Here is a 15,707-nt window from a genome sequence, read left to right on the forward strand (position 1 = left end):
GACCCATCTCCCACCTCCCGTTTCTGTCTAAGATCCTTGAGAGAGACATTATCTCCCAGCTTCGCTTTTTTCTCTCCTCCCACTCCCTCCATGAACCCCTCCAATTGGGTTTCTGTGCTGTGTACAGCACGGAAACTGTTCCGGTCAAGGTCACAAATGACATCCTGACCATGTGTGACCAGAGCCCCCACTGCCTCTTCGATCTCTCCACCACCTTTGACACAGTGGACCATTCAATCCTCCTCCACCATCTCTCCTCCCACCTCAACCTTCAAGGTTCTGTCTTCGACTGGTTTAGGTTCTACCTTTAACACCACCTCCCCTTCTTCTCTGCAAACAGCTTCTCCTCCAGCCCCCGCACTGTCTCATGCGGTGTTCCTCAGGGCTCTGTCCTCGGTCCCCTCCTCTTCACCCTCTACATGCTCCCCCTTGGTGACATCATCCGCAAACATGGGGTAAATTTCCATATGTATGCCGATGACACCCAACTTTATCTCTCTGCCTCCACCCTCAACTCCAAGACTACTGACATCCTGACCGACTGCCTGTCCGACATCAAGTCCTGGACGAGGGACAACTTTCTCCAACTCAACGTCAGCAAGACCGAGGCCCTCCCGATTGGCTCGCGCCAGCGCCTCCTCACCTCGGGCGCTGGCAGCATCCGTCTCCAAGGCTGCACACTCAACCTCACTTAGCCAGTCAGGAACCTGGATGTCTTGTTTGACCATGAACTGTCTTTTCTCCCCCACATCTGTGCCATGACTGGCACTGCCTACCACCACCTCTGCAACATTGCCAGACTCCGCCACTCCCTCACCCTCACCCACGCATTTGTCACATCAAGGCTCGATTATGGAAACTCCCTCCTCATCGGCCTTCCCAACTCTTCCCTTCACAAGCTGCAGATCATCCAAAACTCTGCAGCTCGTGTACTCTCGCACACCAGGCTCCATGACCCCATCACTCCCACCCTCGTCCAACTCCACTGGTTCCCCATCCCTCAGAGGATCAAATTTACGATCCCCGTCTTCACTTTCAAGGCCATCCAGGTCTTGTTTGACTCTCAACTATCCTTTCTACCCCACATTTGTGCCATGATCCGCTCTGTCTTCCCCCACCTCCGGAACGTCACCCTGCTCCACCACTTTCTTATACTGCAGTCCGCTGAATCCCTCATACGCGCATTCATAACATCTAGGCTTGACTATTGCAAATTTCTTGCTTGTCGGCTTCCCCAACTCTTCCCTCCAAAGGCTGTAGATGATCCAGAACTCTGCAGCCTATGTCCTCTCCCACACCAGGCTCCGTGACCCTATCACCCCCATCCTCACCCGACTCCATTGGCTTCCCATCACACAGAGGATATAGTTCAAGATCCAGGTCCTCATCTTCAAAGTGCTCCATGGCCTTGCTCCTCCCTACTGCTGCAACCTCCTATCCCCCTACCATCCAACCCGCCCCCTCCGCTCAGCATGCTCTGGCCTGCTTCACATCCCCTGTCTTGCCTTCCCCACCATTGGTGGACGGGCCTTCTACCACTCTGCCCCCACCCACTGGAACTGCATCTCGCAGTCCCTCCACCTCGTCCCCTCCCTTGCCTCCTTCAAGACCCATCTCAAGTCCCTCCTCTTCAACCGTGCTTTCAATCACCCTCCTTCCCCCCCTGCCTTCCACCTGTCTCAATCCCGATCCCCAGCTCGGATCCAAAACACTGACTGTCCAGGCGCCTTGGGATGTGCTGCTGACGTGAAAGGTGGTATACAAATGTATTTTTGTTGGGTTGTTTTAAGTAGCAATGCTTTGCCATCATATGCAGGTCCATTTTGTGTCACCACCATACCTTCTAAAACAAACATCGCCTTTTGACTTTCTACATCATGGATTTAACTATACTGAAGCCTTACAGACTCAGTGTTAACAGCAGCTATTTTCTTTCAGAAAATATTAATAAAAATAGATTTGATACATTAATAGAAATAGAAACGTTAATAGAAATAGATTCTCAGTCGGATCCATGATATAAGAGGAAACTGAACACGAATCACCTCTGGAAAATATGTCAATATTTAACAGAAAGTTGGGAAGATTAATAGAAGCCAGGGAGCTCTGTGCTTAGTTTTCTACGCTTAATAATAGATCTGTGGAAATAAAATGGAACCGGCTATGCCAGCAGAATCAGATTAAGGATACCGATCTGTCATGGCCTGAATCAACTCAGGAAGTCATTTTTTTCTTGTTTGACTTTCCACATTAACTGGATAACCAGAAATGACCTGCTAGTGCAGTGTATCATTATGCCTTTAAATAAATAATAGCCAGTCACAGAAAGTAAAATCAACTATTGTTGTCCTGATCAATTTTCTGTTACAAAGGAATAATTATAGAGAACTTTCAATAAGCTAAGTTTTAAGTTTTGAAGTTTGTTGGATCACTTTTTGTAATTCATACAGTTAACTTGGGAGGAAGTTACTTCTATTATTTCTGTGGAGTCCTGTAGCTCAGTGGTTAGAGCACTTGCCTTCCAAGCGAGACACCTGGATTCAATTCCTGGCAGGGCGACACCTTGGGCAAGTATCCTTACTCCACACGCCTAATAATAATCCCTCCAAAACAAAACAATAATAAATTGGTCATTTTCAATCCACGACTGTTTGTGGGACACTGCTGCGCGCAATTGGCTGCCGTGTTTCGCCCACAAATATACAGTCAATTCACTTTACAGTCTATTCTGTGAAGCGCTTTGAGATTTCGAGAAGACATGAAAAGCGCTATATCAAATGAAAGGATTATTATTCTCCAGATCAACTGTTCATTCACTTTACAGCTGTTTTTAAGACATATATATAGGAACAAAGGAATAGGAGAAGGTCGTTCAGGACCTCAAGCCTGTTCTGCCATTTTATTAGATAATGGCTGATCAGTACCTCACTCTATTTTTTAAAAAAAAACTTTAGATGTGTAAAATGGTTCCTGAGTTTTCCTGGAAAATTGTTGAATATATTTGAGAAAAATAGAGTAAAAACAATTTGGAACATTTTGAATTCAAGATCCTCATCCTCACCTACAAAGCCATTCACGGCCTCGCTCCCTCCTACCTCTCTGACCTACTATACCCCTACCTACCTGCCCGTACCTGTTCCTCTGGCTCCGGTCTGTTCCACATCCTCCGCCCCAACCGCCCTACCATCGGTGGCCGGGCCTTCAGCCTCTCAGCCCCTAGGCTCTGGAACTCCATCCCCCAGTGCCTTTGCCGCCTCCTCCCTTTCCTCCTTCAAGGCCGGTCTCAAGACCTTTCTCTTTGACCGTGCCTTCAGCTCCCCTCTCGACTCTCTACCCCCTCCTCGCTCCCTCCCTTCCCTCCCTGACCCTGACCATTTCCCCCCTGCTCGGGTCCTGACCCAACTGTCCAGCGCCTTGGGTCGTCCTCCCGACGTGAAAGGCGCTCTGTAAATGGAATCTTGTTGTTGTTTGATCTATATAAAAAAAAATTCTCTTTTGATCTCTATAGTACAGGTTGAACCATGAAATTAATAATTTTTTGTTTCCTGCATATTAATGTAACACCAATGGTAAGTTAAAACATGAAATGAAAAGACATTTCCAAGTTTTACCTATCTTACTTGGAATTAGGTGTCTATGATCCTCATAAGTTGCCCCATGGTCGTACTAACAGCACAATATTATTGTGACAGTATTTAAATCAAAAAGAGAACAAGTCACAGTTTGCAACATAAGTGGCACCGTGTGCATCTAGAAGATTATTGTTTTTCATGCTGAAGTGTGAATGACTTTAGATTAAGATGTTCCATGGTTATTGCCTCAAAAGCAATGGTCAAGTTCTTTTATTTTAAGTTTGCAGGGCTATGGGGAGAGAGTGGGAGAGTGAGATTGAATTGTATAGCTCTTTTGAAAGAAATGGCACAGACACGATGGGCCGTATGAACTCCTTCTGTGCTGTATAATTCTATGATTCTATGAAGATCCTCACTCTCGTGTTTAAATCCATTCACTTCCTGGCACCTCCCTGCATCTCCGACCTCCTCACTCCACAATCCACCACACAGCGCGTCCGCTCGACTGGCACCAGCCTTTTGCTTGTCCCTCGTGCCCTCCGCTCCACCATTGGAGGTCGTGCATTCAACTACTATGCCCCAAAACTCTGGAACACTCTCCCTCAATCCCTCTGCCTTGCCCCCCCTCTCCCCTTTTTCAAGTCCCCCCTGAAAACCTTCCTTTTCGACCATGCTTACGGCCACCTCCCCCCCACCCCTGGCTCGGAGTCAGGTGCTCTGAGATGCTCCCCTGCATGGAGGGCACTATATAAGTGCAATTTGGTGCTATATAAGTTCCTTTGCTGAAATGTCCATTTTGGTAGAAAATCTGGAGAAGATACTGATGGAATTCTTCTATTCTTGAGACCAATCTACATGCTGAGGAGCACGTAGGTGGACACTTTCCATTGAGTGTCCAAAAGCAGCTATTGACCATAAGATTGGTAATAGTGCTCATTATGCTGAGTTGCTCAGATATAAATGTAACACGTTTGACCCGTGACTCCTCTGAAAAGTATAATTCCTTATCCTCCACAATTGTCTTGCTGTTTCCTGTGTTTTGTGTCTGCTACTGAAAAGGTCCTGCAAGATCATGCAGACTTGCAAGGTTTAGGCTTGCAACTGCAGGGTAAAATTCCATTTGGATCTAGATTTAACATAGCATTTCGGAGTGTGCAGAATTTGGTTTTGGCAGAATTCAGTTTTACCCATTAAGTTCTTAAAGTTAAAAGTTACAGAAAGGTTAGATTCTGTTAGTAATGTACAGTAAAAACACTTCAAAATTAAACAATGTATTTAAGAATTTGACAAATCCATTGAACTCTAAAATGCTACGTTAATAGAGTAAATCCAGGCGCAGGTGGAAATTCTACCCATTGATGTCTTGCGAGTCTGTGGGACATACAGGGCTTTCCATGGAGAAAAATACTTTGACTGAGGTGGTTTTGCCGATCGGCACAGAGGTGAGACCCAGGTAGAGCACCATGTAGACCCTAATGTCTCTTTAATATGACAAAATGGTTCCCATTATTAATGGCAATAGTGTACATGTGATGTGGCGCATTATCACAATGGAACATCTCAAATAATTATTTATGTACTTGACATAAATAATTAACCAGTGACAGTTGATATGCAGTCAAGCCTGGCCGATTATTTCTAGTAACAACATTTCAAAAACAGAAATGAGATAGATGAATAACTAGGTAATCTCTATTGAGGTCATTTTTGATGTCCGAGAAATAGTGAGCAAAAGAGTCATTCGGATGTAGGTGGCCCATTGGTCCATCTGATGTCCAGAATTCGCACCCTACCATCTCCTAGCACAATATTGAGCTTTTTTTTAAATAAATCTAGTGTCCAAGCCTCAACCACCCTTCCTGAGAGCTCGATGAAATCATTAATTATGGTTCTGTGGACAGAGGTTCCTGTATTTCTTCAAAAAAGCAGATCCAAAATATTCACCAGAACCGTCAGACTGACCAGTTTAGCAGCTCACCTGATGGGCAGCTTCTCCAACATGCAAAACCACAAACTTTTGCACAGAAACAAGAGTGCTACTAACTGAGCCAAACTAACATTTAGAACTGCAAAGGGACATTATTCCAAATTGGTTATTACAAAGTAAGTATTACACATGGCAAAGATTTTCAATTCAGTTTACTTTGGAATGTTATTGGATATAAATTTAGTTTGCAGTGAGTCATGGAACTAAAAATGGTACTGTTCTGGAACCAGGAGGAATTCTCATCAGAAAAATTGACATGATGGGTTAAGTGTGGGCATTAAGTGTCAACGTGGGCATGAACTAGCTATTCTGGCAAGAGGGTTACAATTGGGCGCTCTCATCAAACGAGTCATCTTTTGTACCACGCACACAATTAAATAAAAGTAAGATTGTTTCCATCAGAAATCGTTGGCTTCAAAAGGCACACTGTCACCATAGGAACAGCCCTTTGTAAAAAGGATGTTTTTTTTCTGATAACATCGAGGGATTAAAGGGCATTAACTCAGCAATTAACAGCCTTTTAGGTTGATTTGCTGTTTCATTCGAGACTTAAAGTTGTTCCATTAGAAATGTGTGGTCTGCTTGCAAGCCAGAAATTACTCTGCATAAATTGTAACCATTTGAGAGACTTGTTTTCCATGTTGTTTCCCCATGAATCTTTGAAATAAAACCTGCACTGATATAGTGCCTTTTACTTCAGGTAACCTCTCAAACGCTTTACAGAAATAGAGTGGATATCTAAGCTTGGTAAGAACCAGGGAGGTAGAAGAGAGAAGGCTGAAGGAAGTTATGTTTAAAAGGCAGATACCTTTTGTTAGCAGGTGTTTTGATTATGGAGTCATCACAGTCAGCCCAAATCTGGATGTTCACATCTGCACAATTTCCAGCACAGACACCAAGAAGTAATCAGGAGTAGGGAACATTCCCTAATCATTTCCCCTCTACCCCAGAGATCCTAATGCCAACTTAGAACCCCTGCTAACTCAGCAATGACACACATCAAAACTGAGTCTCTAATCTGTACCTCTCCTCTTCTTACTGACTGAGCTATCAACAGTGTCCAGGTCATATATGTACTATCACATCACTTCACCTCTGGTTTCACAGAATGCCATTATTTAACAGGAGTGAAGCCAGTATTTGGTAGCCTGTTCTACTTTGTCTCAGCACACACACAGCAGGTCAATGAAGCTGCAGACCTGTCATTGTCTTCCACAAGTGTCTTTAAGCCCAACCTTTTTGATAAATTCAAGGGTGAGGTGTTCATTGGCCAGTTATCGAATGGGCGAATATCAGGAACGAAATTCCATTGCTGTGTTAATACCGCAATACCAATATCAATTATCATATCAAGTGTCATATTTTCCACCCTTTTAGTGTTACCACTGGTTGAAATGAATGAAAAACATGTCTTCCTCATTCCTCCTCTCATTGAATGGCTGCTAAGTAATTTGCCTTTGTCTTTGCTGCAGATGACCCAACGGTGCAGGAAATGAACAGGAATATGCCGCTGCAGACAGGAGAGATGATCATTATCGTGGTGGTTCTGATCATGTGGGCAGGTGAGTAGCTGCTGTGTGCTGTCAGTTACACACATAATATCTCAAACTATTACTTCTGTCTTTTGTTTACTGGCATGCTGGCGTGTGTCCTTTGGGTCAAGACGCTGTCAACCTGACCAACATCTTTAAGTTTAAAGGCTTTCATTTTTCATTTACTTCAAAAAAGAAAACATATAGTTTGAAACTTTATAACTTATGTTTGCTGTCAGGCAAATTTCCTACAAATAACCAGTGATGTTTTGTGATCAATTTTTGTACCTGTAACGTTTTATAGAAAAGGACACAAGCATCTATTCTTTTTCGAGTCTCATTTTGAAGCTATCTTTCTCAGTCTGTACTTATTGAGAATATTCTGGTGCTTTGCTGGCAGGACTCTACAAATGGTACTCTTAAGCCATGCCTTTGTGTGGTGTGAGAGAGCCACAAACTGAATTGTTGATGTTTTTTCTTCTCTTATTTTCTCTCCCTCCCACCCCCCTCCATCCTTCTCTCAGTGAGAACCACTGGCTTCCACACTTTGTCTTGTTCCTGAAGGCATAGTCAATGTTAGGAAAACTCTTGGTGCATCCTATATCCAGTGCTGAAGAACCAACGCACAAAGTCAATGTGTCGTTTATGCTTGAAACACAAGGATTGCAAATAGAGTGTTTGTTCCATGGAGCTGCAAATAGTGACTCATAGTCACTAATAGATTCTTCTGCAGGTAAACAAATATGTGCCATGACAAATCTTGGGAACTTTGCTCAAATGTGTTCTTGAAAGATGATTGAGTCAGAGCAAAGTTTCTCCAGGACAACACATCCAGTTACCTGCAGCAGTCACAATTTGAAAATCCAAGTTCTGAATACTGCATTTTTGACTTAAGGGACAAACAGATCTCAGCAGACCTTGTCAAGTAATGTTTGCAAGGCATATTGAACTACCTAACTATGAAATATATTTGTCTTTTTTTCAGTATCTGCTAATTAGTACGAAATCAAAGACAAAAACAACATAAAGAATAATTTCAGAATACTTTCACAATACAAAAAATGTTTACAAGTAAACTGAATTTCTATGATGGAAAATGTTTACAGTTGCTTATCAGAACCTAGCCCGATTTTATTAAATACAGGTAAAATAAAAAATCTGTGCATTTCAGTGTAGGACCATAGATTATACGGGTGCTACAGTTCTTATTCAAACCTTCGGACTTAATAACGGTGGGTGGAATGCTATAAGAAGAATCTTGGCTCACATTAAGTTATACCTATTCAGTGAATTATCCCAGGGTTGGTTCTGTTAGCTGAAAATTTGTAGAAATTCAATGTTTCCTTTGCGAATTGGTGGCCGCACTTTCAGCCACTATGCCCCAAAACTTTGGAACTCTTTTCCTCTCTATCTTTCCGCCGTGCCCTTCTTTCCACATCTTCAGGTCACGCCTGAAGACCCTTCCACTTTGACCGTGCCTACGGTCACCTCTCCCTACTCCCGGCTCGTCATCGTGATCCCCTACCGTCAAGCGTTCTGGGACGCTACCCTGTGTGAGGGACTCTATATAAATGCAAGTTGTTGTTGTAATGGTAATACAATAGCTGAAATTGAATCCATTCTCTTTGACAGTCTGTTGGTGTGGCAGCCTGATTTCTGAGCTAGGCAGATCTGCAGTACTCCAAGGCATTGCGCATATCAGACCAGCCAGCATCAACCAGACTTGGAAGAGCACACCAGAATCTGGGAGCTGGGATCCTTCCTACTCAGCTTCTGCTACCCCGACTAGTCCAGTCTTAGCTGGACAAGATGAGAATGTACATTCCATTGCCCTCATCCTCTTGTTTTTTTAAAAAAAGAATCAGTCAATAGTCAACACTGGTGCGTAATGGTTACAGTGTGCTGAATTTTAATGAAACAAGAGAGGTGAACCTCATTCTTGTGTGGGCGTCAGTGAAAAATAAAATGTATGAAAGAGCTTGGTTTGGACCATTCAATGCTCTATTAAACACTGCTAATTTGTATGGGAAGAGGTGGGGTTATTGTGTTAAATTCATCCCATTCCCATTAGTAATGCTTTTTAATGGAATAATGCTGGACACCACAATAAAGCAAAATGTGGGTCTGGGCTAATACACGTAATAAAGTTTTGGAGCCATTATTGCAAGATCTATTAAAAGATATGAACGGCTTCTGCACAATCATATTAGGGAATCTCAGGGGGGGAAAAAAATAAGAGTCTCTGGTCTAAAGAACCGACTTTGGATTCTTTACCAAAAATATAGTATAAATAGCACCAAGGAAGGAAGCTCTTGAGCAGGGGTATCTCTGTACAAAGATCTAAATACACTGAGGATGAGCATGGGGGGAACCGTCTAATAGCTGGGTTACTGAATGAAGATGGATCTAATGAGTCATCTTCAGTGGCCTTTCTCCTGCTGAATTTCATTTATGTAATGTATCTCGGAAAGTTTCTATTATATAATTCAGAGGAGTAATAAATGTCTGAATGCCCTTTAATGTTCCTCATTATTTCACAGGTTTTGTATCTCATCTCCCCAGAGGTCGCCTGCCACAATCTAGAACATGTCTTAGAAAAGGGATTAAGTATTAATTTGTGTGTGGCCCTGTCAATCCCCACTCAGGGCTTGTTTCAGTGAATTATGCAGCTGGAGTGAGTTAATTGAATGCTGAGTGTAAACATTTTATTTAGGGAGCTGTGATTAAAAATGTGATTATGATCATTACATTTATATCAAATTATATTATATTTATATCATTTGCTATATCGAATGCAAGGATTATTATTATTATTATTACATTTAATTTTTCATGGAGACACTCGAGATTTGGAGGGAAACGTTTCTATTCCAGGACAGAATCGTACAGCAGGCTGTTTATTCAGTTCAACTGCTGGAACAATTTTGTGGCCGTTCATTTTCATAGAAAGCCTGGTTCAGTTGGTAGTATTTGCACCTCAGAGTCAGAAAGTTGTGGGTTCAAATCCCATGTCAGGAATTTGAATTCACAAAGTCTAGGTTGGCAATGTAAAGCAATTTCAGGGGTGTGCTGCATTGTTGGAGATGCCGACCTAAAGATGAGACATTAAATTGAGGTCCCGTCTACCTGTTCAGGTGGACGTTAAAAATCCCAGGGCGCTATTTGAAAAGAGAAAGGGATTTCTCCTGGAGTCCTCCTGGAGCCTAACAACCACCTAAATAAAATTGATCAGTTTATGGCTGTGTGTGCAAATTGGCTGCCCCGTTCATCTACAATGTACACAGTCACTACACTTCACAATAAAAAAATGTTGAAGCACTTTGAGATTAATCATGGTGATGGGTTTTGGCGTGTCAGACACCAGGCTAATCATAAAAAAAAATTATTGCCCCTGTAAATTAAGACTAGAATTTAATTTCCATTTGTTTTAGAGACAGAAGAATGTGATTCATGTTGTTTGTTTATATGGAATAATTTCTGAATTCTTCTAAAAATAATGCAAATATATTCTATGTGAGTAATTGTTTGCATCCATGAATGAATAGAATTTCTACAACATATAAAACATCAGAATTGTTTGGCTTTTTCAAGTTCTCACCTTTAACTGTATTTATTTTTCCAGCTTTCCTATTTTTCCAATGTTTTTGTATTAGTAATCTATGTAGAGTAGTATTCTTGTATTTACGAGTTGTGATGCAATAGTTTCAATCTAGGATATTTCAAAGGTCTGCTTGGCTGACAGCCAGTACCATAAAGGATTAAAGAAGTCCCACTGAGGGTGCAAATGAGGCATCACACCCGCATCTTCAGTATTTTTCTAATAGTTTATTTTATCCCAAGGTGCGGTGCAATTTGTGACATGTTAAAATTCCCATTCATGATAATTGTCACATCCACAGCGATGTTTCACCCTAGTATTTTAACACAGGAATCTTGTCATTTTTTGTTTTGCTCTTTGATCTATTTGGCATTTTTGCTGGTATTAAACCTACAACAACAACAAGATTCCATTTATAGAGCGACTTTCATGTCGGGAGGACGTCCCAAGGCGCTGGACAGTTGGGTCAGGACCCGAGCAAGGGGGAAATGGTCAGGGTGAGGGGAGGGAAGGGAGGGAGCGAGGAGGGGTAGAGACTCGAGAGGGGAGCTGAAGGCACGGTCAAAGAGAAAGGTCTTGAGACCGGCCTTGAAGGAGGAAAGGGAGGAAGCAAGGCAAAGGTACTGGGGGAATGGAGTTCCAGAGCCTAGGGGTTGAGAGGCTGAAGGCCCGGCCATCGATGGTAGGGCGGTTGGGGCGGGGGATGTGGAGCAGACCGGAGCCAGAAGAACGGAGGGTACGAGCAGGTAAGTAGGGGGATAGTAGGTCAGAGAGGTTGGAGGGAGCAAGGCCGTGAATGGCCTTGTAGGTGAGACTGAGGATCTTGAATTCGATCCTCTGGGGGATGGGGAGCCAGTGGAGGCGAGCGAGGGTGGGAGTGATGTGGTCCCGAAGCCTGGTGTGGGACAGTACACGAGCTGCAGAGTTCTGAATGACCTGCAGCTTGTGGAGGGAGGTGCCTGGAAGGCCGACGAGGAGAGAGTTCCCATAGTCTAGCCTTGAAGTGATAAAGGCGTGGACCAGAGTTTCAGCAGTGTGAGGGGTGAGGTAGTGCCGTAGTCTGGCGATGTTTCGGAGGTGATGGAAGGCGGTGCCAGTTGTGGTGCGGATATGAGGAAGAAAGGACAGCTCAGGGTCGAACAGAACGCCGAGGTTCCTGACTGGCTTTGAGAGGTGGAGAGTGCAGCCTTGGATGCTGATGCTGTCAGCGCCTGAGGTGCGGAGGCGCTGACGTGAGCCAATCAGGAGGGCCTCGGTTTTGCGCACGTTGAGCTGAAGAAAGTTGTCTCTCATCCAGGACTCGATGTCGGACAGGCAGTCTGTCAGGACATCGGTGGTCGTGGAGTTGAGGGTAGAGGAGGAAAGGAAGAGTTGTGTGTCATCCGCATACATGTGGAAGTTAACCCCATGTCTGCGGTTGATGTCACCAAGGGGGAGCATGTAGAGGGTGAAGAGGAGGGGACCGAGGACAGAGCCCTGAGGCACACCACACGAGACAGTGTGGGGGCTGGAGGAAAAGCCGTTTGTGGAAACAAAATGAAGACGGTAAATCAAAATATAAAAACATCTCTTTAGAAAATCTTACATTGATTTTTTTCAAGTGGAGCTTATTTCTGCCTAGCCCACTAGGGCTCGATTTATGCATTAGGGGCGGATTGGTGACAGACACATCACTCCATTTGATTGGTGTCTAGGTGGAGTGAGACTGAATCAGCTGGATTAAGTGATTGATTCCTTAATCGTAAAACTACAAGATGATAAAGGTTATTTTATAAAAATGATTCTTAAAGATGGGAAAATATTAAAAATAAATGATAAGCATTTGAGCTGATTGGAACTCATAAAATTGCAGTATGCTATTGATTACATTTATAGCAGTCAATTTTGAACCTTATTTCCCTTCTGATTTTATGCTTCGTAAATTAAACTGATAAATCTGATATCCCATTTAATTCTTCATAAGATCCTTCTGCAGGCAACATGAGCAAGCACTGGTTACTCAATCCATATTTGACCCCTTGGTCTTTTACTGAGTAAACTGCATATGGCAATGAAATTTTAGCAGGTCAATCTTAATCACATCAAAGTCAACTGGTTATAATACACTCCTAACTCAGGTTTAAATATACAAACAGAATTTGATGATTACTTTTGTTGTGTGCATTAGCTCAAAGCTAATAGGAATATTGTGCATTGGTGTTCGTAGACCTGGTAAACATTAATTTGTGGTTTTGCACTGCAATGTTTGGTTGGAATGGCTGCTAAATCCTGGGTTATTCCCATAGCAGTGAGTACAGATATAAACCAATGACAGTTTGCAACAACACAAATGCCTTTCTGAACATGAGAGATAAGACAGGACTTCTCCGGGTGGAAAATGTGGCATCAGGCATTACATTCATACTGTCAGAATTTCTTTTGAGACTTAGGCCAGGAAGCAATACTGAAATGCTTCAATGCCCAGGACAGCAAGTTCAATGGGCCAGTGAGTGCTCACTGGAAGTCGGAGGCTGGCCAGACAGTGCTTTCACTGGCAAGCTACCTAGTTTTAGCTACTTAAACTCCAACAGTACCTAAACACATACCCTGAAGTCCCCAAGCCTTGGCTCTTGACAACTACCACCTAATACTTTCCAGGTTAGGAATGCAAGATGCATCCCTCCAAGGAGAGAGCTGGCATTCCATTCAAGACACAGGGGAATTTTCATGTGTAGTTGACATATCTATGTCAATTCTCAGTCTTGTTTGGATACTCTTAAACATGCTGATGGGTTTCCGCATGTGCCAGACTGATCAGACTGATCAAAATAAAATTGCTGACAATCAGTTTATCAAACCAGAATAATGCAGAATGGTGACAATTTTTCCGACAAAATAAAATAAAAGAGTTCAGAGGTAATAGTTTTGGGGGAAAATATTAGGAAAGATTGGATAGAATTATAAAACTAACAGGAAAACTAATATAGGTGTATGCTTTCAAAATAGATAGTGATAGTTTACTTTACGGTAAATTCTGTGAAGTGCTCTGAGACATTTCAACGACCTAATAAGGCACTATATCGAATGCAAGAAATGTTTTATATATATAGGGAAAATTAATGTGAATTAAAATAATAGGGCAGAGAACAAGAAAATGGAGAGACTGCAGAATAAAAACGTCATTTAAAAAACAAATTGCATTTTTAGTGTACAAGTCAAAATTGTGGTATTCCTAAATGCATCCCTGGAGAGAAATTCCACCTGAGTGTAGTTTTGTGCTATTTGTGCCTTCATTTTGAAGCTGTTTTTCAGTAAGTTTATTTGAAGAAGTCTACAAAACCAGTTTCAAAGTTACGACTGATTTTAATAATTTGCTGAATTCTTGATGTTCTGAAATGCTAGATATTGTTATTATTATTGAAGCAGTATAGAGACATTAAAAACTAATGGTGAAACTATCTTCTGAATTCATGCCCTTTGGGTGTTCTGCAAAGGCACTAAGCAGTGATGTGATGTACAATGGAGAGTATAAATCAGGTTTCTTGCTGCTAAGAATATATATATTTTAAGTAATTAATCTTAAAATATTCTTTGAATTAATGTCATTTGTCTGCCCAACTATACTGAACAATCACTCCAAAATTAATAATTTGTACAGAATGGGACTGATATTGCTTTTGCCATTTTGACAAATTGTGCTTATGATACCAAATTCCTTTTTTAGTACTAGAAATGGTACCTTTCATCTTTTTTCTTGGTCAGTAGATGTTTTGAATAACAATACACAATACTTAATTTTAATCAGCAGGGCTGAGTCATCCATTCTCACAAAGGTATGCTCTGGTGCTCGCGATGGGTTTTGTTCAGCTGACTCTTAGATAACAGTTGTTTTTATCGCTACCAAAGCTTTTATGATCATGAAGAAATGAGATGAGAAGCAGAAAGAAGGACATTTGTTTATCTGAAAAAAGATTGTTGTTGTTGCAGTGAATCGTACTTTCTTCGTGAGCACATTTCCTTTTATAGTTCGCATTAATAATGTGGAACACACCATTCACTAATACTTGCCAACAACACATACTTTACACCCACCTATGTGACCCTCACAACTTGTCAATTGCCTGTACGTAGAACAGGTTGTATGCTGAATAGGTTACCAAGAAGGATGGTTGAGGCCATCCTTCTTGGTAACCTATTCAGCATACAACCTGTTCTGTTCCAGGACCTTGAATTCATTTAAGAATCAGCTTGATGCTGTAACTGGAAGATTGAAGAGTGGGATTCTGCAAATAGGAAATCAAATGGGCCTAGTGGATTTCTTTACACCTCTCTTGTGTCTTTGTGCTATATTTGGTTGTCTGGTTACCTGATCATCAGAGATGAAATATCACTGGTTGGTTAAGTTAGATAGAACATGTTGTATAACATATTTGTATACAAATTCCTTTGTAAGTCCACATCACAATGTTTGGCAACTTTACCAAACAATGTAAATTCTCTCACAAATGTTACATTCATGTCAGTGCTTCTGGACAGTTAAATCTTCTTCCACATAATTTGCATATCAGAAATATAAATAATGCAAGGTAGCATAAAATAAAGAAATAACAGTAGCATAAAATAAAGGAATGGTGAAATATATTGAGGACCAAAATTATAACGTTAGAAGTTATGACAGGGATTAATTCCACCCTAGATCTAGATTTATTTACTATTTTCTTAGCATTTCAAAGTGTCTAGAAATTGGCAAATTGCTGAATTCAGTTACCTGTAATTATTAAAAAAAACTTTCAGAGAATTGGCTTAAAATTTTTTAATAATCTGCCAAATTCTGAGCACTGTGAAAATACTAAAAAAATATAGGAAATCTAGATACAGTTGGCTTAGTTGGTAGCACTCTTGTCTCTGAGTCAGAAGGTTATGGGTTCAAGCCCCATATCTTGACTTTGAGCTCACCAGTCTGGACTGGGGGACTGCTGTATTGGTGGAGGTACTGTCCTTCAGATACGACCTTAAGCTGAGGCCCTGTCTGCCATTTC

At 41.8% G+C, this 15,707-nt stretch overlaps 1 protein-coding gene across 1 annotated transcript in view; it reads left to right on the forward strand.

Annotated features, from left to right (window-relative positions):
* The window catches only part of fndc4b (fibronectin type III domain containing 4b), an 87,296-nt gene that overhangs the window by 64,083 nt on the left and 7,506 nt on the right, over positions 1-15,707 (forward strand). The window contains exon 4 of the mRNA XM_042332806.1: positions 7,032-7,121. Coding sequence (XP_042188740.1) covers positions 7,032-7,121 — 90 coding nt within the window. The remainder of the gene's footprint in view (positions 1-7,031; positions 7,122-15,707) is intronic.

Source organism: Callorhinchus milii, unplaced genomic scaffold (genome assembly GCF_018977255.1).
Source record: "Callorhinchus milii isolate IMCB2004 unplaced genomic scaffold, IMCB_Cmil_1.0 Scaffold3, whole genome shotgun sequence".
NCBI lineage: Eukaryota > Metazoa > Chordata > Chondrichthyes > Chimaeriformes > Callorhinchidae > Callorhinchus > Callorhinchus milii.